Source organism: Salvelinus alpinus, chromosome 30 (genome assembly GCF_045679555.1).
Source record: "Salvelinus alpinus chromosome 30, SLU_Salpinus.1, whole genome shotgun sequence".
Lineage (NCBI taxonomy): Eukaryota > Metazoa > Chordata > Actinopteri > Salmoniformes > Salmonidae > Salvelinus > Salvelinus alpinus.
Window position 1 is genome coordinate 19117812 of NC_092115.1, and position 27055 is coordinate 19144866.

At 41.1% G+C, this 27055-nt stretch overlaps 3 protein-coding genes and 1 long non-coding RNA gene across 8 annotated transcripts in view; 2 read left to right on the forward strand and 2 right to left on the reverse strand.

The window, feature by feature from the left end:
- LOC139560503 (5'-3' exoribonuclease 1-like) overlaps window positions 1-4385 on the reverse strand; it is a 32864-nt gene extending 28479 nt beyond the window's left edge. For all 3 annotated transcript variants that reach the window (XM_071377360.1, XM_071377361.1, XM_071377359.1), the window contains exons 1-4: window positions 4166-4385; window positions 2114-2346; window positions 1909-2006; window positions 1533-1642 (exon numbers count right to left, since the gene is read on the reverse strand). In XM_071377360.1, the coding sequence (XP_071233461.1) occupies window positions 1533-1642; window positions 1909-2006; window positions 2114-2346; window positions 4166-4240 (516 nt within the window). In that variant the 5' untranslated portion in view covers window positions 4241-4385. The remainder of the gene's footprint in view (window positions 1-1532; window positions 1643-1908; window positions 2007-2113; window positions 2347-4165) is intronic.
- Window positions 4386-4623: 238 nt separating this feature from the next.
- LOC139560505 (uncharacterized) lies at window positions 4624-6624 on the forward strand. The gene is made up of 2 exons (XR_011671961.1): window positions 4624-4819; window positions 5266-6624. It is a non-coding gene; the product is annotated as an uncharacterized lncRNA (long non-coding RNA).
- Window positions 6359-12474, reverse strand: LOC139560504 (uncharacterized). Of its 3 annotated transcripts, XM_071377362.1 has the most exons (6): window positions 12113-12473; window positions 11724-11912; window positions 11232-11507; window positions 9822-9917; window positions 8405-8431; window positions 6359-7382 (listed from the first exon to the last, which is right to left on the reverse strand). In XM_071377362.1, the coding sequence occupies exons 1-6, from the start codon at window positions 12168-12170 to the stop codon at window positions 7303-7305; spliced, it is 726 nt and encodes a 241-aa protein (XP_071233463.1). In that variant the 5' UTR covers window positions 12171-12473; the 3' UTR covers window positions 6359-7302. The 3 variants fall into 3 exon arrangements, with proteins under 3 accessions (XP_071233463.1, XP_071233464.1, XP_071233465.1); XM_071377363.1 differs by lacking the exon at window positions 9822-9917 and having other exon boundaries at window positions 12113-12474; XM_071377364.1 differs by lacking the exons at window positions 8405-8431; window positions 9822-9917 and having other exon boundaries at window positions 12113-12474.
- A 5386-nt stretch (window positions 12475-17860) lies between these two features.
- LOC139559696 (protein phosphatase 1 regulatory subunit 7-like) lies at window positions 17861-22947 on the forward strand. The gene is made up of 10 exons (XM_071375913.1): window positions 17861-17992; window positions 18708-18806; window positions 18991-19046; window positions 19308-19373; window positions 19533-19663; window positions 19862-20024; window positions 20255-20371; window positions 20700-20804; window positions 21088-21174; window positions 21564-22947. Exons 1-10 carry the CDS (start codon window positions 17953-17955, stop codon window positions 21738-21740), a joined length of 1041 nt encoding a protein of 346 aa, XP_071232014.1. The 5' UTR covers window positions 17861-17952; the 3' UTR covers window positions 21741-22947.
- The last annotated feature ends 4108 nt before the right edge of the window (window positions 22948-27055 follow it).

Genomic DNA, 27055 nt, shown 5'->3' on the forward strand with positions numbered 1-27055 from the left:
AGCGTTGGAGCAGGTTTTCATCAAGGATCTCTCTGTACTTTGCTCCGTTCATCTTTCCCTCGACCCTGACTAGTCTCCCAGTTCCTGCCGAAAAACAACCCCACATGATGCTGCTGTGACCACCGTGCTTCACCATAGGGATGGTGCCAGGTTTCTTTCAGACGTGACGTAATGTGCCTTTTAGTAAGGAGTGGCTTCTGTCTGGCCACTCTACCATAAAGTCCTGATTGGTGGAGTGCTGCAGAGATGGTTGTCCTTCTGGAAGGTTCTCCCATCTCCAAGGAACTCTGGGGCTCTGTCAGAGTGACCATCGAGTTCTTGGTTACCTCCCTGACCAAGGCCCTTCTCCCCTGATTGCTCAGTTTGGCCGGGCGGCCAGCTCTTGGAAGAGTCTTGGTGCTTCTAAAAATTATTCTATTTAAGAATGATGGAGGCCACTGCGTTCTTTGGGACCTTCAATACAGCAGACATTTTTTGGTACCCTTCCTCAGATCTGTGCCTTGACACAATCCTGTCTCGGAGCTCTATGGACAATTCCATCAACCTCATGGCTTGGTTTTTCCACTTACATGCACTGTCAACTGTGGGACCTTATATAGACAGGTGTGTGCCTTTCCAAATCATGTCCAATCAATTGAATTTACCACAGGTGGACTCCAATCAAGTTGTAGAGGCATCTCAAGGATGATCAATGATAACAGGATGCACCTGAGCTCAATTTCGAGTCTCATAGGTATTTCTTTTTTTTGCTAACATTGCTAAAAACCTGTTTTCACTTTGTTATTATGGGGTATTATGTGCAGATTGATGAGGGAAAACATTTAATTCATTTTGGAATATGGCTGTAACATAACAAAATGTGGAAAAAGGAAAGGGGTCTGAATACTTTCCAAATGCACTGTAGGACCTGCTTCAAATGATCAATTTTATGCTCAAATTAGCCACTTCATATGCGTACTCTAGCTCCAGAATGGAAAAATATGCTTTCTATTTTATTCAGCATCTATTTTATAATCTTCTTACTATAAAATCATATAATGGCATGGGACTTATAAGCATATCTTGTTTGCTAAAATGAACAAGCCTACAGCCTATGACATGGCGCATAGTCAGATAACATACAGCAGGCCAACTAATATTATATTCTTCTGAAATACATTTTCTTCATTTCATAGTGTTTTTTTTACACCTGCCTAAAATAATGGATTTACTGTGATGATGTATATTCAATTAATTTATTAGACTTTTTAAAATGTTGATGTTTTCAAAGGCACGCATCAGCAGCTTGTATGTGTGGAGGCCTAGAGATGCTACATTTGTTTGTTAATTAACGGTAAATTACAGTGAGACCGGTAGTCTTTTGCATGACAATAACCAGCTGACAAAATGTAATGACCGCCACAGCCCTAGTTACAGTCAGTCACCGAGGATAACAGAAGTAAAATCACTATGAAACATTTGTGGGGAAATCTGGGAAATGTGCAACAGAAACACACACTGACAGACATACACACAGAGCCCCCAGCTCTCACCTCGTGTCCAGAAAGGTAGACGTTAACTCCTTTCCAGGCATTGTCTGTGGACAGTTTACTGTTGACAAAGTACTTGAGCTGCTCCTGTAACCTGGCCATGAAGTCCGTCCCTACAGGAGAGATTTGATGGGTCGTATTCATTAGGCACCAAACGGAAGAAAACAGACCAAAACTGGGAGGGACCACCGGAACTTAATAATAAGAAAAACTTCATTTCCTTTTCTGTTGGAAAACATTTTGCTATGGTGTGCCCTAATGAATACAAACACCTTCATTCATGACACCTACATTCTAAAACCTAGGATTTGGATGAGAGTATGAGTTGACAGATAGATAGGTGGAGAAGTGGATGGTTTGTGTAGTAGGCTATACATACCAGGTGTGATACAGTTAGAGTCAAAGCGGGCCTCAGAGGGTAGGACCTCTCCTTTCTCTAGGGCCTTCTTTATCTTGTCCTCTGCTTCTTTGGCCGACCTTAACAAGAAACATGTTAATGAAGATGTGTGATCCATCACTATGCCACTCTGTCACAGATACAGCACATAAAGTTCAAATGAAGTTGTTATCATCATGATCATTACCTGAATCTCCTGCCTCTCTGCTGGTTCATCTTGGCCCGAGGAGCCACCCCATCCACGGCCATGAAGAACACCTTCCTGGGCTTGATGATCCTGAACAGCACCTCCAGATAGTGGAAGATGTCTGCAAAGATCTTCTCCTCCGAGATACGGAAGTGGACGTCCTCGTCATTTGGGTGGGAGCACTGGTGGATGATGCCATTCATATCCAGGTAGAGGTTGTCAAACTCTGGAATCTGGAGGAGAGGGGGGAAAGTGGGATGTTGGAGTAGTATGTCTATTAACCTATAGCAAGTGGATAATATCCTGCCTGTTTGGCCCGGTCCGGGGGTATCATCGGATGGGGCCACAGTGTCTCCTGACCCCTCCTGTCTCAGCCTCCAGTATTTATGCTGCAGTAGTTTATGTGTCGGGGGGCTAGGGTCAGTCTGTTATATCTGGAGTATTTCTCCTGTCTTATCCGGTGTCCTGTGTGAATTTAAGTATGCTCTCTCTAATTCTCTATTTCTTTCTTTCTTTCTCTCGGAGGACCTGAGCCCTAGGACCATGCCTCAGGACTACCTGGCATGATGACTCCTTGCTGTCCCCAGTCCACCTGGCCGTGCTGCTGCTCCAGTTTCAACTGTTCTGCCTGCAGCTATGGAACCCTGACCTGTTCACCGGACGTGCTACCTGTCCCAGAGCTGCTGTTTTCAACTCTCTGGAGACAGCAGGAGCAGTAGAGATACTCTGAATGATCGGCTATGAAAAGCCAACTTACATTTACTCCTGAGGTGCTGATTTGTTGCACCCTCAACAACTACTGTGATTATTATTATTTGACCATGCTGGTCATTTATGAACATTTGAACATCTTGGCCATGTTCTGTTATAATCTCCACCCGGTACAGCCAGAAGAGGACTGGCCATCCCTCATAGCCTGGTTCCTTGCTAGGTTTCTTCCTAGGTTTTGGCTTTTCTAGGGAGTTTTTCCTAGCCACCGTGCTTCTACATCTGCATTGCTTGCTGTTTAGGGTTTTAGGCTGGGTTTCTGTACAGCACTTTGATATATCAACTGATGTAAGAAGGGCTATATAAATACATTTGACTTGAAATTTGATTAATAGCGTCAATCCTTGAATAATGGAGGAAGTGTATTTATGAGTTGAGGATAAAAATGATCTTGTGGGATTAACTGGAAACAGTAGGAAGAAGTGCATTATTATTTAGGAAAAATTAACATGCTGTTAACACACATGTAGCTAAACCAAAGCATGACTCAGGGCTGAGGGTCACAGAGTCTTACTGTGGCCTGAGGTCAACATGCCACTACCTAATGCATATTGCATACCTGCCAATCAGTAATGTAAAGTACTTTGATACAAATACTTTAAAGTACTACTTAGATACTATTTTGGGGTATGTGTACTTTACTATTTATATTTCTGACAACTTTTACTCCACTACATTCCTAAAGATAATGCTTTTTTTACTCCCATACATTTTCCAGACACCCAAAAGTACTCGTTACATTAATCGAACGCTCAGGCAGGACATCAATATGGTCCAAATCACGCACCTATTAATATAATGCGTACTTTTTCCACCACTGATGGCGATATATTTGGGCTAACTTGGCAGCGACAGTGTTGTATCAGGTCGACGACTGCAATGTGTTATTCAGAATAATGTTCTATTTAGCTACTTGACAAACTTAAAGTATAGGTAGCTAACATAGGTCTTATTCACACACTGTAGACTTATTGTTATGATAATCTAAACGGAGCTGGTAGTAGTAACATAAACTGGTTGGCTAAATAAGTACCTAGAGGGAAATGGAGTCAAACACGAAATTGGTTGGTAAATATTGGTTGGCTAACTAGCTATAGCTATGTTTATATTTACAATAAAATGTTGGGTTATGTATTACCATAATAATCATATCAGTAGCGAGTGCAGCAGAGTGGAAACAGCAATACGTGGATATGAACCCGTTATAGGCCTGCTATATTTCGCTTGCTAGCTAGCTGCAACAGTAACGTTAATAATAAGCAACGTAGAATATCGATATCATACCTGATGTTCCTTGACAACTTCACTCAGGCAAGGGTATCGCTCTGAAATCCATCGGTAGAATTTTGGTACTCCCATCTTGACCACAAACTCTTCCCTTTGAGCTAAATTTATACAATTTCAACGGTATAAGAGATGTGTAAAGTTACATGAGAAGTTGTGTTTGCTACGGGGTCAGGGATTTTGTTTCTGTAGCAGCTACGCTAACTAGCTAGCTGTAACTGTCCAGCCAGGAAAACAGTCCGGGTGGAATCAATGACGTAACAACCAAAAAGCCAGCTCTCAAACACAACATTTTTAAATGTACTGTGTGATCAAATAGATATCATGTTTCAAATATTAATAAAACACACAATTTAAATGTATAAATAACAAGTATAGGCTTGTTTTTTCTTTTAATGTGGCACTTTCATTCTTGTGCAATCATTTATTTGTTCCCGGCGATACACGCAGTTAGTAAGTACTGGTTCCATGTCAGCACAAAGAAGCGGGACCAGCTAATGACGAGCAACACAACATGCAACAATTTCAAAGATTTTACTGAGCTACAGTTCATATAAGGAAATCAGTCAATTGAAATTCATTAGGCCCTAATCTACGGATTCCACATGACTGGGAATACACCTGTTTGTCAAAGATACCTTAAAAAAATAACAGGTAAGGGCGTGGATCAGATAACCATTCAGCATCTGGTGTGACCACCATTTGCCTCATGCAGTGCGAGCCATCTCTTTCGCATAGAGTTGATCAGGCTGTTGTGGCCTGTGGAATGTTTCCCCACTCCTTCTCAATGGCTGTGTGAAATTGCTGGATATTAGCGGGAACTGGAACACGTTGTCGTACATGTAAATCCAGAGCATCCCAAACGTGCTCAATGGGTTACATTTCTGGTGAGTATGCAGGCCATGGAAGAACTGGGCCATTTTCAGATTCCAGGTATTGTGTACAGATCCTTGCGACATGGGGCCATGCATTATCATGCTGAAACATGAGGTGATGGCTGTGGATGAATGGCACGACAATGGGCCTCAGGATCTCGTCACGGTATCTCTGTGCATTCAAATTGCCATCGATTAAAATGAAATTGTGTTCATTGTCCGTAGCTTATGCCTGCCCATACCATAACCCACCGCCACCATGGGGCACTCTGTTCACAACGTTGACATCAGCAAACCGTTCGTCCACACATCGCCATACACGCCGTCTGCCATCTGTTGAAAATGGGATTCATTTGTGAAGAGCACACTTCTCCAGCGTGCCAGTGGCCATCGAAGGTGAGCATTTGCCCACTGAAGTCAGTTACGACCCCGATGCAGTCAGGTCAAGACCCTGGTGAGGACGATGAGCACACAGATAAGCTTCCCTAAGACAATTTCTGCACAAACTGTCAGAAACTAATTTGGTTGTACAAACCCACAGTTTCATCAGATGTAGACCAATTGCAGACCAATTTTGGAAAATGTCTTGGATCTTTTATTTTAGCTCATGAAACATGGGACCAACACTTTACATGTTGCATTTCTATTTTTGTTCAAAATATTTACCCTCACCTCTCTCACCCATTGAAGTTACACTGTGGCAAAGGTGGCCAACCTACAAAGCTTGTTGACATGACGGTGAGGAACAATGCAAACAATAAGGCTCTGGCAATCTCTTCCACTGTTTCAAAAATTGACTTTGTTAAAAAAAAATCCATTGTATTTCAGGAAAAGTATTAAAGGGATGATATGTAGAATGCCTCTAGAAATTGCTCCAGCCAGAATTTCAAGTAGGCTTACCCTACTGAGCTCTTTCATGTACTTCAGATTGTGTGGTTAGAAAATAATCAAGGGTGGGTTATCAAATCATGTTGTTTTCTTTTATTGTTTTGGAACCCTAACCAAATTGACCTTTTGAGTTCATCGGAGCGTATGAAAATCCTTAGATCACTGTGGTAAATTCAGCATCTAGATTTTTGCAATGAAAGATGACTTCTGTATATTTTATAACCAGTACAAAAGTAATAAACAGGTAGTCTTTCCTGCAGTCTAATGACCAAACTGCCCTCTAGTGGCCTGATGTGATACAGCCTGGATTCGAACCAGGTACTATAGTGACGCCTCTTGCACTGAGATGCAGTGCCTTAGACCAGTGCACAATTGTTATATTTCAGTCTTCTGTGATGTACAGTACCAGTCAAAAGTTTGGACACACCTACTCATTCAAGGGTTTTTCTTTATTTTTACTATGTTCTACATTGTAGAATAATAGTGAAGACATCAAAACTATGAAATAACACATATAGAATCATGTTGTAACCAAAAAGGTGTAAAACAAGTATATATCATATTTTAGATTCTTCAAAATTGCCACCTTTTGCCTTGATGACAGCTTGGCACACTCTTGGCATTCTCTCAACCAGCTTCATGAGGTAGTCACCTGGAATGCATTTCAATTAACAGGTGTGCCTTGTTAAAAGTTAATATGTGGATTTTCTTTCTTTCTTAATGCGTTTGAGCCAATCAGTTGTGTTGTGACAAGGAAGGGGTGGTATACAGAAGATAGGCCTATTTGGTAGAATGCCCAGGGAGAAACGGGGACCAGAGAGTTGGACGGACCAGGGAACATATTGTTGAATTACAATGCCCATACCCCAAAATGTGTATTTGCAGTTTCCACCATATCAAGGAGGAGTGAACATACATTTTGAGTCGAAAGGTAGGAAATGCGAACGCAACCAAGGTATTTTGGTCACCAGACCTATAACGACAGAGGGCGAGACCCAGATGCAGACACAGGAGGCAGATGGTTCGAGCCTCTGATATTTATTAAAATACAATGGGCAGGCAATAGGCAGGTCGAGGACAGGCAGAAGTGCATTAACCAGGTCAGAGTCCGAAAGGTACAGGGGGTAGGCGGGCTCGAGGTCAGGTAAGGCTGAATGGTCAGGCGGGCGGGCTCAGTGTCAGGGCAGGCAGAACAGGTCGGAGCCGGGAGGGCTAGAAAAAAGACTAGGAAAACCACGCTCGTAAGCTTGACAAGACAAACTGGCAACAGACCAGGAGACAAGCACAAAGACAGGTGAAAGGGTGTGACCAGACCACACTGCTGTGTAGTGACCAGTTGACATCAGAAGTATATTGGGAAAGGAGCTTTGGGTTTTAGAGAACCTGATAGCCTTTTCCTGGACGAGGTGTTTCTGTGACGTTCTGAGGATAGTGGACGATGGAGCCAAGCACACCTGCCGGGAGGAAAAAGAAGCGCACACAAACACACATTTTATCAAGATGTAAAACATACCTTAGACATACAAACACAGTAAACTACTGATGTTTACCTCAGTCACGCAACAGTCACTATGCCAAAATGGGAAATGAGAGATGAGACAACAGTAAGAAGACGTGAACACAAACACATGCACCCAACAGGTGGTAGGAGACACAGGAGGCTGCTGAGGGGAGGACAGCTCATAATAATGGCCAGAACGGAGTAAATGGAATGGCATCAAACACCTGGAAACCATATGTTTGATGTATTTGATACCATTCCACTCCAGTCATTAACACAAGCCTGTTCTCCCCAATTAAGGTACCAGCAACCTCCTGTGGTAGGAGACATTAGTTATAACCACTCAGCACTACAGCAGTGTAGGGTTCAAGTGTCCATCATTCTCTCACTGTTGGTTCTGTCTACTTTTGCAATACTGTTCTGCTATAGTGGTCAATTTGGCCATTCCCATGATCTCTATTTCTATTGTGCAATGCAGATAGAGTACATGAACATACACGTCACTCGTGTGCTAACGGCATAAGTGACATAGACCTACAACTGGGACACAATCAGGATTTACCAAAACAGCTGCTCACTATGTTGCTGAACATGTTTGAACAGCATCATTCTAATATAGGAATGTCTAGGAAGCGTGGAATCCCAATCATTCACTGTCAGGATGAGGCCTTGCATTACATAGGTGATGACACTATACTCTGATCATGAATACTACCCTCGGCCCTAGGAATCACACTTTTGACAAAAAGGGAACTACCCGTGTAAGACATATAGACACACACCCACACCAGTAAGATAAACACACAGAGGCCAGTAGCATCAAAACATAAGGAAACTATTATAGAGGTTGTGTCCAGTCATGTTAATGTTTACAGGGTGTGGTTTAGGAAGCAGCAGTGCCCAGACAACCAACAAACCCATATTACTGTTAACCGAGAAACCGATGGGGACAGATTGAAGTGAAAACATTCTTACTTCCAGGGTGTCCTGAAACGTTGGGATCTAAAGAGAGATGGAGAAACAAGACTCATTATCTATTGGCTCTGCTGTAATCTAGCGACATTGCCTTCAGAAAGTATTCACATACCTTGACTTATTTCACATTTGGTTGTGTTAAATCCTGAATTTAAAATTCATAAAATTGAGATTTTTTGTCACTGGCCTACACAATACCCCATAATATCAAAGTGAAATTAATATTTTTGATTTTCTTGGCAAGACTTGAAAATGGCTGTATAGCAATGATCAACAATCAAATTGACAGAGCTTGAAGAATTTTGAAAAGAATAATGTGCAAATATTGTACAATTCAGGTGTGCAAGGCTCTTAGAGACTTACCCAGAAAGACTCACAGCTGTAATCGCTGCCAAAGGTGCTTCTACAAAGTATTGACTCAGGGGTGTGAATACTTATGTAAATTAGATATTTCTATATTTCATTGTCTTTTTAAAATTATTTTTAATAATTCTCCCCAGTTTCGTGGTATCCAATTGGTAGTTACAGTCTTGTCTCATTGCCTCAACTCCCATATGGACTCGAGCGAGAGAGAGAGGCAAAGGTCGAGAGCCGTGCGTCCTGCAAAACACGACTCAACAAAGCCGCACTGCTTCTTGACACAACGCCCGCTTAACCCGGAAGCCAGCCACACCAATGTGTCGTAGGAAACACCGTACAGCTGGAGACTGTGTCAGCGTGCATGCGCCCGGCTCGCCACAGGGGTCGCTAGAGCGTGATGAAACAAGGACATCCCTGCCGGTCAAACCATCCCCTAACCCGGACGATGCTGGGCCAATTGTGCCCCATGGGTCTCACAGTCGCGGCCGGCTGCGACAGAGCCTGGACTCGAACCAGGATCTCTAGTGGCACAGCTAGCACTGCAATACAGTGCCTTAAACCATTAAACCACTGCCCCACTCAGGAGGCCCTGTATTTAATTTTCAATACATTTGCAACAATTTCTAAAAACATGTTTTCACTTTGTCATTATTGGGTATTGTGTGCAGATGAGGAAGTTAAAAAAACAAATGTAATCAATTTTGAATTCAGACTGTAACACAATAAGTCAAGGAATAAGTCAAGGGGTATCAATACATTCTAAAAGGTACATGTTGTCATGGGGAAGGTTGTATGTACACAATTACTTTTATACAGCACAATAATGTTACCATCAAAGATCCAAAGTCACATATAGAATTGTATATAAAAGTATAAAGTACATAAACATGTAATTACATGCAATAACCTTTCTCCATAGCTGACGCTTTGATCTAAAATTTGTCGTTTAAATACAGATTATGAAAGCCATTCTGTAAATATCCCAGATTGGTTCTTTAAAGATCAGGGGGGACCACAAGTGATTAACCAGTATGGTATGCTTTATAATGTCGCTCACCTTGTTGTTTAAAGATGAGGAAGCTTGTGGTAACCAGGGCAACAAAGGCCAGGCCTGCTAGCAAAGAAGCAAGGGCAGCCAGCATGGACATCCCTCCTTGAACACACAACATCAGGAATTCACCTGCTTCATAACTAGTTAAACAAGTGACTAAAGAAAGGGAACAATCTGTGGATTTTGTGGCGTGTAGGCCTGAGGGTGTTTGAGTTGTTATGCCTTTTGTTACACCCAACACGAGCTTCACATACACACATACAGTATATAGCCATGTTATTTTTACTCTTTATTTTTATTCGTTATTCACTGTGTATTTATTCCAGAGGTGGGACCAAGTCACTATTAGAGTCACAAGCAAGTCTCAACTCACAAGGTCCAAGTCTTTAGTTAAGTCCCAAGTAGAACGGTTTGAGTCTCGAGCCAAGTCCAAGTCGTGCATTCAAAGAGCGAGTCGAGTCACAAGTTTTTCCAAGTCAAGTCTAAAAAAAGTTTAAAAAAATCTATACACGCAATGCCTTGTTCAACTACAAATAGAGACCATGGGACTATAAGGTTCTACCTCACATTTTAGTCAGAAATTAGTTAGTCACATATAATAGATCTTTAGATGGTTCTTCATATGTTTGAAAAGTTATATATATTTTTAAATACATTTTAAGTGAAAACAATTAACAGCTAGAAAGTTCTATCTGCATAAACCCATTTGAACTTGGTGCTAGAAGGTTCTCCATCTCCCTCTAAGTATGGTCTAGGCTAGTCTGCCAGCAAAAATGGCACACAAGCAACAAAAAAAACACTGTCAGAATTCTTAAAGTAAATGATGTCACATCGTTGTTCAGTGATGACAGTAATTTGTCTAACGATCAAAATGCATTTCTTAATGTATTTGATGATGTGTTCTGACTCTATTTTGGTAAAATAGCATTATTCTACCATTTATGTATTGACATTTTTTGAAACTGAACATGTCTAATTCAGAAGTGTCAGACAGAACCTTATCTGCTATTGCACCACACTAAAAAAACACATTTACAAATGGCTCAGGATTTTGATACTCTGCACTTTATGTACCTTTTAAGGTGAGGACTTTAATGGTTTATGAAAAAAAGTATTCACTACAAACCCCAGCGTTGAGCTCAGCGCAAATGTAGATAGTCACTAGGCACCACTCTAAAGGACATCAAAGGACATCTCGCTCACACCAAAGCTCGAACCCAGGACCTCTGCCTTGCTAGCAACCGTGACCGCCCTCCTGAAGCGTCTTACCAGTTGGCGCTAAGCCTAAGTTTCACACATCTCCATGTTCTACACACACCCACACCCCACACACACTGCCTTCTAATCTATACACTACTCTTTCAATGTACACTGTAAACATAGTGTCACCAAGTAGGCCTCCCCCTGTGACCTTACCTCCAGTGGTGGTGGGCTCAGAATGTTTGAGCTCCTTCATCAGTTTGGCACAGCTCTCATGGAGTTGAATCCTCTCCAGCCTCATGCCCTCAGTGTCCTGGTCCCAAAGCTGTTTGAGCGCGAGGGCCTGTGGTACTTTAGCTGTCCAGGTGTCTGTGTTTCGGTCCAGAGTCAGGAAGTAATTCCCGTCAACCAGGAGCCGGTCAGTCAAATGCACTACTCGAAATCCGCCCAGTTTGCTTTCATGCACACGCAGGTACTGGTAAGTATGATTTTCTGGTCATGGATGGGGAAAAAGGAAAGGAATGGTTAAGAATGAATGTAACCTTGTTAGGCAATGAGATAGATTTGTCCCAGCATGGGCAATAAAAGTGTCAGGTCTCAGGTACCTGCCATTGTGGCCTTGAGCAAGGCACCTGTGCTCTCAAAAGGTTTGGTTTGTGTACTGTATGTGTGTGTTTCAGTAAGTTCATAGTTATGCATTAGGCCTACTTGTCATGGTGTTGTTGACATTTTCTTCTATCTCAAACGCCTGTTGAAAAGACTCGCTGTAGTTGCCCAACAATACAGCACGGAGAATGCCGTTGACGTCTTTCTCGCAGCTGAAGAGAGCGGCTCCGTTGATCAATACCTGCTCGACCTCACCGACCACTCCCGACCGCTGGAACTGAATGACCATGTCTACAACAAAACATATTAAAAAGCAAACATTTATAGACTATTCATTTGTTATGAACACCTTTATATTCACAACAGTCACAATAGTAGTGAATGTTGTGGTAAAATGAACACATTGTACAATAAAGGAATGGCAAAGTGAGCAATTGATAAGAGCGTCTGCTAAATTACTTAAATGTAATGTAATGTAATGAAAAACGTACCCCTTTTAAAACCCCAACAAAGCTCGCAAATCAGAATGAATGTAAGTGGAAGTCGCATCTTTGCAGTTACTTCTCCTAACTAGAACGGGTATTCGAAATTATGCACTAGCTACCTCCAAGACGTTCTCCAAATGTAATAGATTAGTTATAAATATAACGGACTCTTCCTTCTTGTTCTCCCTTGCAAGTACAAACACGGAGAATGGATAACGGATATGCCAAGGTCGACGTGGATATCAATCAAAGGTCCTCCATAGGTGTGCGTGCATATCCTCCGAACTTGAGGCTACAAGTGGTCCGTCACTGTTGTCTTTTAAAAGCGCACTACGATTTTCAGTAGTTTGGGATGTGAATGGCTGATAGGTCAGAGCGAGGATGGTCCCTTTAAAATGAAAAAATGGGTAGGTCCTTCACAAGAGCGCATCAAGGCAGCCTACCTCATAGGAGTGACATAGGAACAGTTTATTGAAGCATTTTGCTTTCGAAACTGAATTGGAAATGCAAATGGAAAAAATATAAATCACTATCATGTCTGCTTTTCCTAAATGGGTAAGAATTTTTTTGTGACACAATTCTATTTGAAATGCAAAAAAAGATTATAGCATTATAGCATAATCATTATTATCATTATCATTATCATGATTGAGTATGCAAATTGTCTGCCAATTTCATAAATAAATAGCAAAGTGTGTTTGATATTTCATTTCCATGGTAGCATCCAGTACAACACTGACACATTGAAAAAATCTAACAGAAATGCTTAAATGACAATCATTTCTCATGTTTGCCGTTTAATTTCCTTAATGTGATAGCATGAATTGTGACAAAAATCAAATTCATTCTGAATTGGCAATTGCAAATGCTTTTCCATAATCTGTGGTTTAAAGGTAAATATAGTACATGGAATGCTATGTCCATATTGTAACGGCTGTTGGAAGGAGAGGACCAAGGTGCAGCGTGGTACGTGTCCATATTTCTTTAATGAACACTGAAATAACAAAGATATCGACAGAAACAGTTCTGGCTGATGCAGACACACAAAACAGAAAACAACATCCCACAAACATAGGTGGTAAAAGGCTACCTAAGTATGGTTCTCAATCAGTGACAACGATAGACAGCTGCCTCTGATTGAGAACCACACCCGGCCAAACACATAGAACTAGACAACATAGAACACAACATAGAATGCCCACCCCCACTCACGCCCTGACCAACCAAAAATAGAGACATAAAAAGGATCTCTAAGGTCAGGGCGTGACACATATACAGTATGTATCTTCCTCTTTTGCAGAGGTGGATCTTTTCAAACAGCATGACTCTACAGGTACAAACAGAACTAGAGCACAGATGAAATGTGTAGAGTTCAGTCTGTTTGTAACTAACTCATTGTCCCACAGCTGAACAGAAGACGGAAGATAGAGGAAGTTGCACACACTATCAAACCACAGTGTACTGTACATAGGCTGTAAATAATAAAGTACCCAAATGCCATACTTGAGTTAAAGTAAATATACCTTAATAGAAAATTACTCAAGTAAAAGTAAGTCACCCAGTTAAATACTACTTGAGTAGAAGTCTAAAAGTATTTGATTTTAAATATTAAGTATCAAAAGTAAATGGAATTTCTGAAATATTCTTAAGTATCAAAAGTAAAAGTAAAAGTGTAAATCATTTCTATTTCCTTATATTAGGCAAACCAGACGGCACAATTTTCTTGTTTTTATTTTATTTTACGGGTAGTCAGGGGCACACTCCAACACTCAGACATAATTTACAAATTAAGCATTTGTGTTTAGTGAGTCCGCCAGATCACAGGCAGTAGGGATGACCAGAGATGTTCTCCTGATAAGAATGTGAATTTTACAATTTTCCTGTCCTGCTAAGTATTCAAAATGTAACGAGTACTTTTGGGTGTCAGGGAAAATGTATGGAGTAAAAAGTACATATTTTCTTTAAAATGTAGTGAAGTAAAAGTAAAAGTTGTCAAAAGTATAAATAGTGAAGTACAGATACCCCAAAAAACGACTTAAGTAGTACTTTACACCACTGTGTGTGTGTGTGTGTGTGTGTGTGTGTGTGTGTGTTAAGACAACAACAGGGAATTGCATTGTATTTTGTTTCTCCAAAGCATTTTCTGCAATACAAAGAAAACTAAATAGGTCAAGGAGGCAGCAGCTCACATGAAGAAGTGGTCAAAGAGCATGCTGTTATCTCCATGTACTAACTAGAGAATATTATGGTACCCATGTGATGCACAGGGAGTATATCAAAGCAGGATCCCTCCCATGCTCTAGAGAGTTTTACCACTGTGTGCTTCAGACAGCACAACACTGGGTCGGGAGGGCAGTAGTCCCACTCACCAGCAGTAGTCTCTGAAGAGATCATCTCCTATAAAGCTTGGCACACAATGGAAGGGAATATTGTTTTGGGTGTAAAGATCCGTGTCAAGATAATAAGAACAGCAGTGTCTCGGTCTTACTCTGCAAAAAAAAAAAATATTGCATTATCATTTTCATGATTGAGTATGCATAATGTCTGCCAATTTGAAAAAGAAATAGCAAAGTGTGTTTGATATTTCATTTCCGTGGTACCATCCAGTACAACACTGACACATTTAAAAATCTAATGTAGATACTTACATGACAATCATTTCTCATGTTTGCTATTTCATTTCCTTATTAATGTGATAGCATGAATTGTGACAAAAATAAAATTTATTCTCAATTGGCAATTGAAAATTGAAAATTATTTTCCATACTCTGTGTGGTTTAAGGGTAAATATAGTTTGGAATTTGAATTTTGTCACAACAAATGCATACCCATTTAGGAAAAGGAATTGCCAACATGATGTTAATTATAATTTATCAATTTGCATTTCCAATTGAGTTTTGGCAGCTAAATGCTTCCATAACAGACAGACAGACAGACAGACAGACATATAAAATCTTCCAATAACAGTTACAAATGCCCCTGAATTGTTTTCCTCATGTAAAGTGCTTTAAGTTGGTTTTGAGGTCATCCAACCGGAAAGTTAATATATGGCCAATTTTGACATCCAATTGGTGTTTAAAAGCTGAATTGTGAAACCACAAACATAGATTTTTTTCAGATTTTTTTTTCCTAATCTGAATGGTGAGAAAATGTGCATATTTCTAAAGCAATCAGCCACATAGCTCTTCATAGGCTACTATACTACTAGTACAGAACTGTTTGTTCTTGGATGTTTCTAGACATTGTTACCAGACATTAGGCATACGGCAGGACATGAGTATGAATGCTATGTATATATACAGTATGTATCTTCCTCTGTTGCAAAGGTGGATGTTTTCAAACATCATGACTCTACAGGTATAACCAGAACTAGAGCACAGATGAAATGTGTAGAATTCAGTCTGTTTGTAACTAACTCATTGTCCCACAGCTGAACAGAAGACGGAAGATAGAGGAAGTTACACACACTATCAAAACACAGTGTACTGTACATAGTACTGTACATAGGCTGTGTGTGTGTGTGTGTGTGTGTGTGTGTGTGTGTGTGTGTGTGTGTGTGTGTGTGTGTGTGTGTGTGTGTGTGTGTGTGTGTGTGTGTGTCTGTCTGCAGTGGTGGATAAAGTACCCAAATGCCATACTTGAGTTAAAGTAAATATACCTTAATAGAAAATGACTCAAGTAAAAGTGAAAGTCACCCAGTAAAATACAACTTGAGTAGAAGTCTAAAAGTAACACACACACACACTATCAAACCACAGTGTACATAGGCTACTGTGTGTGTGTGTGTGTGTGTGTATGTGTGTCTGAAGAGATCATCTCCTATAAAGCTTGGCACACAATGGAAGGGAATATTGTTTTGGGTGTAAAGATCCGTGTCAAGATAATAAGAACAGCAGTGTCTTGGTCTCACTCTGTGTACTTTACTTCAAGTGGAAAACCAGCCAGCCAGACAGGAAGCGACTTTATAAACATTGCCTGAGAGAGAGAGAGTCTTCTCATGCTTTGTTGATTTAAAAAAAGCTTTGGACTGAATTTGGCATGAGGGTCTGCTATACAAATTGATGGAAAGTGGTGTTGGGGGAAAAACATACGACATTATGAAATCCATGTACACAAACAACAAGTGTGCGGTAAAAATTGGCAAACAACAGACACATTTCTTTCCACAGGGCCGTGTGGTGAGACAGGGATGCAGCTTAAGCCCCACCCTCTTCAACATATATATCAACAAATTGGCGAGGGTACTAGAACAGGCTGCAGCACCCGGCCTCTCCCTACTAGAATCTGAAGTCAAAGGTCTACTGTTTGCTGATCATCTGGTGCTTCTGTCAGCAACCAAGGAAGGCTAAGTGTCTTGGTCTACAGCAGCATCTAAATAATCTGCACAGATTCTGACAGTAAATCTCAGTAAGACAGAAATAATGGTGTTCCAAAAAAGGTCCAGATAACAGGACAATAAATACAAATTCCAAAAAGATAATTACTTGACACATTGGAAAGAATGTTGGAAAGAAAAAAACAGCGCAAACTAGAATGCTATTTGGCCCTAAACAGAGAGTACACAGTGGCAGAATACCTCACCACTGTGACTGACTATGTACAGACTCAGTGAGTATAGCCTCACTATTAAGAGAGGCCACTCTCAAGGCAGACCTGGCTCTCAAGAGAAGACAGGTTATGTGCGCACTGCCCACAAAATGAGGTGGAAACGGACCTGCACTTCCTAACCTTCTGCCAAATGTATTACAATATTAGAGACACATATTTCCCTCAGATTTGGACATATTTGTATAAAAGACTGAACATACTGAGCTCCGTGTACATTTGTGTAAATATATTAAATTCATGTATATGATGAAATATTAGGTACGTACCTTTATGATTTATATTTACCTGATTGAGATATATTCATTTGTTGTTAGTTTAACTCAGTTTTTGGCCCCCCCTCTTGCCCATTCATTGTACTGTGTTAAATGTGTTAGTTTAAAGGCAGGAAGTTGGGCCTTCGGGGGGAAGGAGTCCTTGCTAGACGCGGGAGCGGTATAGTTTATTGACCATACAGACATACATACAGACAGGTCATATTTTGTATTTTCCATATCAAGTAATCTATGCTTTAAGTTGATTGGAGAATCATTTTTTTTGTTACATATAAGAAGAATAAACATTTTTGTTGCACCATATCCCTGGATCTCATTGAATGTTTGGCCGTTTGGAAACCTTGAGTGTGGACTGTATGCGTACGAAACAACCCCGCTTCAGGCTTGGGCAGTGGCTACGGTAGAAAGGAAAGGAAGCCACTACACCCACAAAGAACTCGAAAACAAATCCAATTTTGATAAACTCCCATATATATTGGGTGAAATACCACAGTGTGCAATCACAGCAGCAATATTTTCAATATGTGTGACCTGTTGCCACAAGAAAAGGGTGACCAGTGAAGAACAAACACTATTGTAAATACAACCCATATTTATGTTTAGTTATGTTCCCTTTTGTGCTTGAACTATTTGCACATCGTTACAACACTGTATATAGATAGACCTAATATTATTTTGGAACTTTTCTGAGTGTAATGTTTACTGTTCATTTTCTATTGTTTATTTCACTTTTGTTTATTATCTCTTTCACTTGCTTTGGCAATGTAAACATATTTTTTCCATGCCAATAAAGCCCCTTAAATTGAAATTGAGAGAGACAGAGACAGAGCGGGAGGAAGGGATGATTTTTGATCTTGAAAATCGCACACACAAAGCAGATGAATGGGATATTATGACCAGTGGCGCAGCCTCCTGATTGACTGAGGAGATTACCAATAAAAAAGGGAGGGTTATCTGGAAACAAACATGGCTACCCTGTCTGTTGGAGAGCCGCAAGAGATGGAAGGTGAGTAAACATTTTAAATACGGCATCTCAAATATTTTATCATGAGAGTGATGAAATTGATATATGTATGCCCGAGGGTATTTCATTGTGTGCTACTTTGTCTCCTCCCTCCCTGAACATGCTAATCTAGCTAATGTTGTTAGCCAGATAGCTAGGTAGTAACGTTAGCTAGCTACCTTGCTTGTTAGCAATGTCATTCAATATCTTGTTTTCGTGCGCAAGCAAACAACTATGTAGCTACATTAGCATGTATAATGTATTTTGTTTGAATGGCATCCTCGTTTTAATGTAGCTAACTAACATTAGCGTAGCAACTAAGTGGGAATATGTCATGGTGATTGGTCTGTCAAGGTACGCTAGCTAGCTGGTTGGTCCTTGCTGTCCAGTCAGCTAACGTGGAGATTTTACCCTCTTGTCGGATTCTTCAACATCTAAAATAGAAATGTCAGGCAGATGCAGTCGGAAAAAAAACTTGCTGTCTTCTAAGTTCTAAACAAGATGTAATAGTATACATATGTTACTAATGATGAACATGCGACTGATCAGGTAGCAGTAGGTTGCAGACAGAGACGCCCATAAAGTGGCGCCCATACCATAGCAGATCACTTGAGTCTATTACATGGGCGTTTGAGTTTTCCGTATAATGACCAAACTACATTTAAGTGACTGCCTGATTGACCCTGGCTGTGCCTTCCCATCTGTTCTCTATGTGCAGTGGACCGGAAGGGCGAGTCAGAGGAGTCTGGAGATGATGAGACCAGGAGGAAGAGCATCAATGGGGAGGTGGATGGGGCCAATCAGCCCCATACCACAGGTGGTGGCAATACACAAGCTATAGTTGTACACAAGTATAGTGTCACGCTTCGTATACACAAACTGAAGAAAATATTTTGATTTAATCTGTTTGAAAACATTTCGTGCTATTGTAGCTAGCGCATACTTTTACTCTAGTTAGATGCTGTGTTAAGTCACCCCTTGACATATCTCTTTGTACACAGTTAAAGAGGAGCCTCCTGTTGAAATGGATACCATAACTCTGGACCCAGAGGAAGAGGTGAGGGAGGGGGAGTAGTGTTATAATGGTGGCAGGTGGATAAGTGTTCTGCCAGTAACCAAACGATTGCTGGTTCAAATCCCTGAGCCAACTAGGTTAAAAATCTTGATCAAGGCACTTAACTCTTACTCCTGTAAGTCGCTCTGGATAAAACCTTCTGCTAAATGACAAATATAAAAGTTGCTGTAAGTTTGCCTCATGGAATTATGAATGCTATTCCAATGTAGTTCTCTACTGAATACCTACCCCTCTTATTCTCAGGATGTGGATTTTGTCCACTGTCGTATTGGGAAGATTGAGGGACTGGGGGTGTTGAGGAAGGCTAAGGTCAGTAGGTTGACTATTGTCTGTCACTCACCCATTGTAAATACTTCATATGGCTATTTTATGGAAAACATGTGTGACATTATCACAGTGGAGTAATGGAGACTGTCAGCACAAACAGTATGACTAGATGATTTGATTTAATGCTGTGTGTGTGTTCAGACGCTCTCTCTAAGGCAGAACCTGATCAAGACGATTGAAAACCTGGAGACGTTAGTGATGCTGAAGGAGCTTGATCTCTACGACAACCAGATCCGCAAACTTGAGAACCTGCAGACCCTCAAAGAGCTGGAGTGAGTCTGACGGGACCACACGCCAGTGTTTCCCTCCCTATCAGCTGACCTAGAGATTGCCTCAATGATCAACCTTTAATTAGTGTATCCCTCTCCCCATTTACACTGACTGAAGCAACTGTTATTTCATGCACCATTTCGCACAAAGTTTCTGTACAGTTGAGTTGAACTTGAATGTGTTTTGACTCTGATCTCCAGTCAGCTGGACGTGTCCTTCAATCTACTGAGGAAGGTGGAGGGTCTGGAGTGTCTGATGGGGCTAAAGAAGCTCTTTCTGCTGCACAACAAGATCAGCCACATCGCCAACCTGGACCACCTCACTGGCCTGGAGATGTTGGAGCTGGGCTCCAACCGCATCCGGGTAAGACAGAGGCCAGGGGTCACAGGCAGTCAATTGCGTATTCACATATATTGGAATGTCATGGAATAGAATTGGAATGTGTAGAACATAATGTCTTTGCATTGGTATAGATTTGGTTTGAGTATTGTCTCATAATTGGTTGCCACTCTGCACCAGAAAGTCATTGTTGCTTTAAAGAGGTGAGGAATGATTACTTGACCTAACTTGTGTACATGCCTTGTTGTTTCCAGCTAATAGAGAACTTGGACGGGCTGTCATCGTTGACGAGTCTGTTTCTGGGCACCAATAAGATCACTCAGCTGCAGCATCTGGAAGGCCTTCACAATCTGACAGTCCTCAGCATCCAGGTATGTATTTATCTCACACACACACACACACACACCATGGTTTGGGTAAATTCTGGAAGTATTCCAATTTTCAATTGAGAATAATTGTAATTCGGTTTACTTTCTAAATTGACCCTGACACACACCTCACCACTGCTTCCTGTAATGTATTAATGTTTGGAAACACTGCAGAAATGTTAAATGCACATTTTCTTGCTTTAGTGACCCAGCTCGGTTGTGTGCTGTTTAGTCACCCTGAACTGTAGAAACACATCTACTCATGATGATACAATATGAGAGACAAGTGTATTTTGGTCTCTGAGGATATGTTGTGTTCCTTTCTCTTCAGAGTAACCGCATCACCAAGATGGAGGGTCTGCAGGGTCTGGTCAACCTGAAGGAACTCTACCTGAGTCACAACGGCATCGAGGTCATTGAGGGCCTGGAGAACAATGTGAGTCACTCAACGGCAACCGCACGACTGTAGGGCCATGCACATTGCCATGGTGACCAATGAAATTACCCCAGGAATGCAATGTTTATGGAAGCCCAATAAACCAATGTAGTGATGTGGTAAAATGTTCCACACACAGCCAATGCATGTAGTCATTTGCGATTACATGTACTGTAGTTATTGCAAAGTTCATGTTGAATCAGTGTTTGCAAGCTAGTTCAATGCCAAGAATTGTTTCAGAAATCGAAGTGTGTCAATTTTGATGCTGTTTGGCCACATACAGAAAAAGCTCACAACTCTGGACATCGCAGCCAACCGGGTAAAGAAAATCGAAAACATCAGCCATCTAACAGACCTACAGGAATTCTGGGTAAGAGAAAAAGGGATTTAAGGTTCATGGTGAATAGGGAAGAGAAAGAGTCATTTAAGCAATAAGGGCTGAACGATTGTGGAATATGGCCAATATACCACAGCTGAGGGCTGTTCTTATGCACGATGCAACGCGTCCCAGGATATAGCCCTTAGCTGTGGTATATTTGCAACCACTAACACCTGAGGTGCCTTATTGCTATTATAAACTAGTCACCAATGTAATTTAGAGCAGTTCAAATATTTCCATAATCATGGTACCAATCAGCATTCGGTGCTCGAACCACCCAGTTTATAATAAATGGAGCACTGTTACTTGTTGGAGGAATGAATAGGTCTGTTGTGATTCAAATACATTTTCTAATCAGCATATCAACTCCTCTTTCCCAGATGAATGATAATCAGCTAGAGAACTGGTCAGATCTGGATGAGCTGAAGAGTTCCAAGGCCCTGGAGACGGTGTACCTGGAAAGGAACCCCTTACAGAAGGACCCCCAATATCGCAGGAAGATCATGCTGGCTCTGCCCTCCGTACGCCAGATCGATGCCACATTCATCCGCTTTTGACCGGGCCACACCTCACACCCCCACCTCGGGGTCCATCCACTCATTGTTCTTCCCCTGCAACTGCAAAATGGACCTGTGCTTACTGCACACAGACTCATTCACCACAGGCACACACCTACAGATACAGACGAGTGTCCTTGTATACCACATACACTCCAGCACACACACACATTCCGACCATCACTTTTCACTTGCCTTACCGTCTCATGTAAAACACGCATGTACACATTTACACTGACCATCTAACCTATGCTATTGTGTTAATGCATATTAATTTATTGTCAGAATTGGACTGGCTGGGAGGAGTGGGAGCTGCAGGGATGTCAGAAGGACCCCCCCCCCCTCCTTCTTTTCCCCCTTTGGATGTGGAGTAGGGAATAATTGCTCTGCCTGATTGTCCTTTTGTCTGGAGGGATATAAAAGGAGAAGGCAGTCTGTCTTTCTCCCTTTGTTATTGAAATTACAAGGAGGTGGGATAAAGGTATTTCTGATGGTTTATTTGAGTGTTCATCACATTTCCTTCAGGAAGGTCTAAACTTGCCAGACATATTTTTTTTTTAAATAAGACTATATACTAAATGTGACACTGGTAGCTGCTGCCTTTAGTGGTGCTAACACAGGGTGGGTTGGTGTGTATGATACTTGGTGGGGTTGCCATGGGGATATTTAGCTCACCATAACACTAAGCTTCCCTCAGATTGTAGCTATGTTAAACAGACGCTGTATCTGTTGTTCAATGAAGTATTGAACTTAATTCACAACCTGTCACAAAGAAGCATACTCTGAAACGGGTCCACTTCGGGACAATAAAGCAAATGTGCTGTTCTGAATGCCAAATCATGGATGCACCAAGAAACAAACCAGTGGTTTGTGCGTTAGGAAAAAATGTAGCAGAGCATTTTGCAATGGGGCAAAACTGAAACAAGTGGTTCTTGGACAAGAGCAGATGTTTCACTCTGTTTTGTGTTTCTTGCCTGATGAACATGACCCAATTACCAGAGAGTATAACCACATGTGAAGAGTGGGATTTTTTTTGCTGTAAGATTTGTTCTCAACTGTTTCATTGATTCATTTGTTTTTATTTAGTTTCTTAAATGGATTTGTTTTGAATGGGTCAAAGACCAAGTTTGATTATTTACAATGTCCTGATTCAAATTCATCTGCAGTCTGAGCTCTACTGAAAAATAAACCAGTACAAATAATAAAATTTTATAGAGTTACAGTTCATATAAGGAAATTTAGTCAATTAAAATAAATAAATAACATCCTAATTTATGGGTTTCACATGACTGGGAATATAGATATCTATGTTGGTCACAGATACCTAAGAAAAAAGGTAGGGGTGGGGATCAGAAAACCAGTCAGTATCTGGTGTGACCATTTGCCTCATGCAGTGCAACACATCTCTTTCGCATAGAGTTGATCAGGCTGATTGTGGAATGTTGTCCCACTCCTTCAATGGCTGTGAGAAGTTTCTGGATATTGGCGGGAACTGGAACATGCTGTCGTACATGTCAATCCAGAGCATTCCAAACATGCTCAACAGGTGACGTGTGCAGGCCATGGAAGAGCTGGTATATTTTCATCTTCCACGAATTGTGTACAGATCTTTGCAACATGGGGCCGTGCATTATGCTGAAACATGAGGTGATGGAGGCGGATGAATGGCACGACAATGGGCTTCAGGATTTTGTCACGGTATCCCTGTGCATTCAAACTGCCATTGATAAAATGTAATTGTGTTGTCTGTAGCTTATGACTGCCCATACCAAAACCCCACGGCCACCATGGGTAACTCTGTTCACAACGTTGACTTCAGCAAACCATTCGTCCATACAACGCCGTACACATTGTCTGTGGTTGAGGCTGGTTGGACGAACTGCCAAATTTTCTAAAATGACATTGCAGTCGGCTTATGGTAGAGAGATGAACATTCAATTCTGTGGCAACAGCTCTGGTGGACATTCCTGCTCTCAGCATGCCAATTGCACACTCCCTCAACAAGAGACATCTGTGGCATTGTGTTGTGTAACAAAACTGCACATTTTAGAGTGGACTTCTATTCCCGCCAGCACAAGGTGCACCTGTGAAATGATCATGTTTAATCAGCTTTTTGATATGCCACACCTGTCAGGTGGATGGATTATCTTGTCAAAGGAGAAATGCTCACTAACAGATGTAAACAAATTCATGCACAATTTCAGAGAAATACGCTTTTTGTGGTTATGGAAAATTTCAGCTCATGGAACATGAGACCAACACTTGACATGCTGCGTTTCAATTTTTGTTCAGTGTATTAGTCCATAAGTAAATCTTATCGCTGTAAAAAACAACTAACATTCAGTGGCGGTGACATTCAGATTATGTAAAGGACAATATGACAGTCTGTAATCATATTTCCATCAAAGTGAAAAGCCCATGCATATACAGTGGGGCAAAAAAGTATTTAGTCAGCCACCAATTGTGCAAGTTCTCCCACTTAAAAAGATGAGAGAGGCCTGTAATTTTCATCATAGGTACACTTCAACTATGACACACAAAATGAGGGGAAAAAATCCAGAAAATCACATTGTAGGATTTTTAATGAATTTATTTGCAAATTATGGTGGAAAATAAGTATTTGGTCACCTACAAACAAGCAAGATTTCTGGCTCTCACAGACCTGTAACTTCTTCTTTAAGAGGCTCCTCTGTCCTCCACTCGTTACCTGTATTAATGGCACCTGTTTGAACTTGTTATCATTATAAAAGACACCTGTCCACAACCTCAAACAGTCACACTCCAAACTCCACTATGGCCAAGACCAAAGAGCTGTCAAAGGACACCAGAAACAAAATTGTAGACCTGCACCAGGCTGGGAAGACTGAATCTGCAATAGGTAAGCAGCTTGGTTTGAAGAAATCAACTGTGGAAGCAATTATTAGGAAATGGAAGACGTACAAGACCACTGATAATCTCCCTCGATCTGGGGCTCCACGCAAGATCTCACCCCGTGGGGTCAAAATGATCACAAGAACGGTGAGCAAAAATCCCAGAACCACACGGGGGGACCTAGTGAATGACCTGCAGAGAGCTGGGACCAAAGTAACAAAGCCTACCATCAGTAACACACTACGCCGCCAGGGACTCAAATCCTGCAGTGCCAGACGTGTCCCCCTGCTTAAGCCAGTACATGTCCAGGCCCGTCTGAAGTTTGCTAGAGAGCATTTGGATGATCCAGAAGAAGATTGGGAGAATGTCATATGGTCAGATGAAACCAAAATATAACTTTTTGGTAAAAACTCAACTCGTCGTGTTTGGAGGACAAAGAATGCTAAGTTGCATCCAAAGAACACCATACCTACTGTGAAGCATGGGGGTGGAAACATCATGCTTTGGGGCTGTTTTTCTGCAAAGGGACCAGGACGACTGATCCGTGTAAAGGACAGAATGAATGGGGCCATGTATCGTGAGATTTTGAGTGAAAACCTCCTTCCATCAGCAAGGGCATTGAAGATGAAACGTGGCTGGGTCTTTCAGCATGACAATGATCCCAAACACACCGCCCGGGCAACGGAGTGGCTTCGTAAGAAGCATTTCAAGGTCCTGGAGTGGCCTAGCCAGTCTCCAGATCTCAACCCCATAGAAAATCTTTGGAGAGAGTTGAAAGTCCGTGTTGCCCAGCAACAGCCCCAAAACATCACTGCTCTAGAGGAGATCTGCATGGAGGAATGGGCCAAATTACCAGCAACAGTGTGTGAACCTTGTGAAGACTTACAGAAAACGTTTGACCTCTGTCATTGCCAACAAAGGGTATATAACAAAGTATTGAGATAAACTTTTGTTATTGACCAAATACTTATTTTCCACCATAATTTGCAAATAAATTCATAAAAAATCCTACAATGTGATTTTCTGGATTTTTTTTTCTTTCTTAATTTGTCTGTCATAGTTGAAGTGTACCTATGATGAAAATTACAGGCCTCTCTCATCTTTTTAAGTGGGAGAACTTGCACAATTGGTGGCTGACTAAATACTATTTTGCCCCACTGTACATTTATGGAGTCACCTATAGTTTGCACTTACTGGTACACTTCAAGGGAAACTTGGAACAGAAGTGAACAGTGTTCGTGAGCAGAAATGGGCTCAGATTACCTATTGACTTGGATCAGTGGGGTCTGTCTGAGTGAATGTCTGTGTGGAAGGGAAGGAGTGTGTTTGTTGTAAACTTTTATTTACCAGATTGCTCAGGATCTGTATCTCCATGCAGTACACCAACAGACGCAGAAGTTGCCCCTAACCACAGATCTAGGATCAGAAACTTTCTGTACCCAAAATCAGATTTGAACCTAAACCAGTAGTGGAATGACCCTGTATCAGTGGTTAGGGACAACTTCTATTATCTCTTGAGTGAAATGTTACCAATATAACTTGGGCTTATTCAAGAGGGTGCAACATTTAGAATGTTACAGATGGAAATGCAATGTATATTATTTCAACTATTGACTCCTCCCTTTGCTAGACAAGTTGACAGTTCTATACAAGGGATTTCTGCCCCACGACGGGTTCAGAGAACAATGCCACACAACTCACATTTTTTTTACTGAAAATGCGTTCCACTTAAAATGCGTTCCACTTAAAAGGATACCCTTGTAGTTCAACTAGTAATTTAACTACATTTTGCAGTAGTTTAAATTTGAATATTGGTAGTGTTTTCAATAAGTCATCACTTTTCAGCCATGTAGCGCACAGGAGGTTGGTGGCACCTTAATTGGGGAGGACGGGCTCATGGTAATGGCTGGAGCAGAATAAGTGGAATGGTATCAAACATTGTTTCCATGTTTTTGATTCCATTCCATTTGCTCTGTTCCAGTCATTTATGAGCCCCTCAGCAGCCTCTGGGGGTGTAAATAACTATTGGAACTACACTACTTTTTTAGAAAAAATAAAATGGGTAGATAATTTCCTTCCTTTTTCTTTTTGCATCAGACCTGCCTAATTCTCATTTGAAACAGTTTTTATGTTTAATACACAAAATTCTGTCAACATCTGACTCCAGAGTGATGTGTTCTTGCAATTTAGTCTTTAGATATTATACTTTTTCACATAGTAGTTTGGATGTAGTGAACTGCTTTTTCAAAGTAAAGTTAGTTAAGTAAACACATTTTCTTAAGTGTAGCTTTAGTGTATGTAATTGGTAAACTATATTTTCAGAGTAGTTTCCCCTATACTGTATGGGCCTACTATTCAGCCAATGTAGTCAAACCAGAGACATGGCAATGAAATACATTACCCACAATCGAACACGAGTCTTTGTGTGACACCGACATCTAGAC

Excerpts from the sequence above, each read along its gene's own strand:
- LOC139560504 (XM_071377362.1), bottom strand. The coding sequence starts at position 12,170 with ATGCGACTTCCACTTACATTCATTCTGATTTGCGAGCTTTGTTGGGGT. Across the intron at positions 8,432-9,821 it reads CCTCATCTTTAAACAACAAG|ATCCCAACGTTTCAGGACAC; the intron begins GTGAGCGACATT and ends ATCTCTCTTTAG. Across the intron at positions 7,383-8,404 it reads CGTTTCAGGACACCCTGGAA|GTGTGCTTGGCTCCATCGTC; the intron begins GTAAGAATGTTT and ends TCCTCCCGGCAG.
- LOC139559696 (XM_071375913.1), top strand. The coding sequence starts at position 17,953 with ATGGCTACCCTGTCTGTTGGAGAGCCGCAAGAGATGGAAG. Across the intron at positions 17,993-18,707 it reads AGAGCCGCAAGAGATGGAAG|TGGACCGGAAGGGCGAGTCA; the intron begins GTGAGTAAACAT and ends CTCTATGTGCAG. Across the intron at positions 20,025-20,254 it reads TGGGCTCCAACCGCATCCGG|CTAATAGAGAACTTGGACGG; the intron begins GTAAGACAGAGG and ends TGTTGTTTCCAG.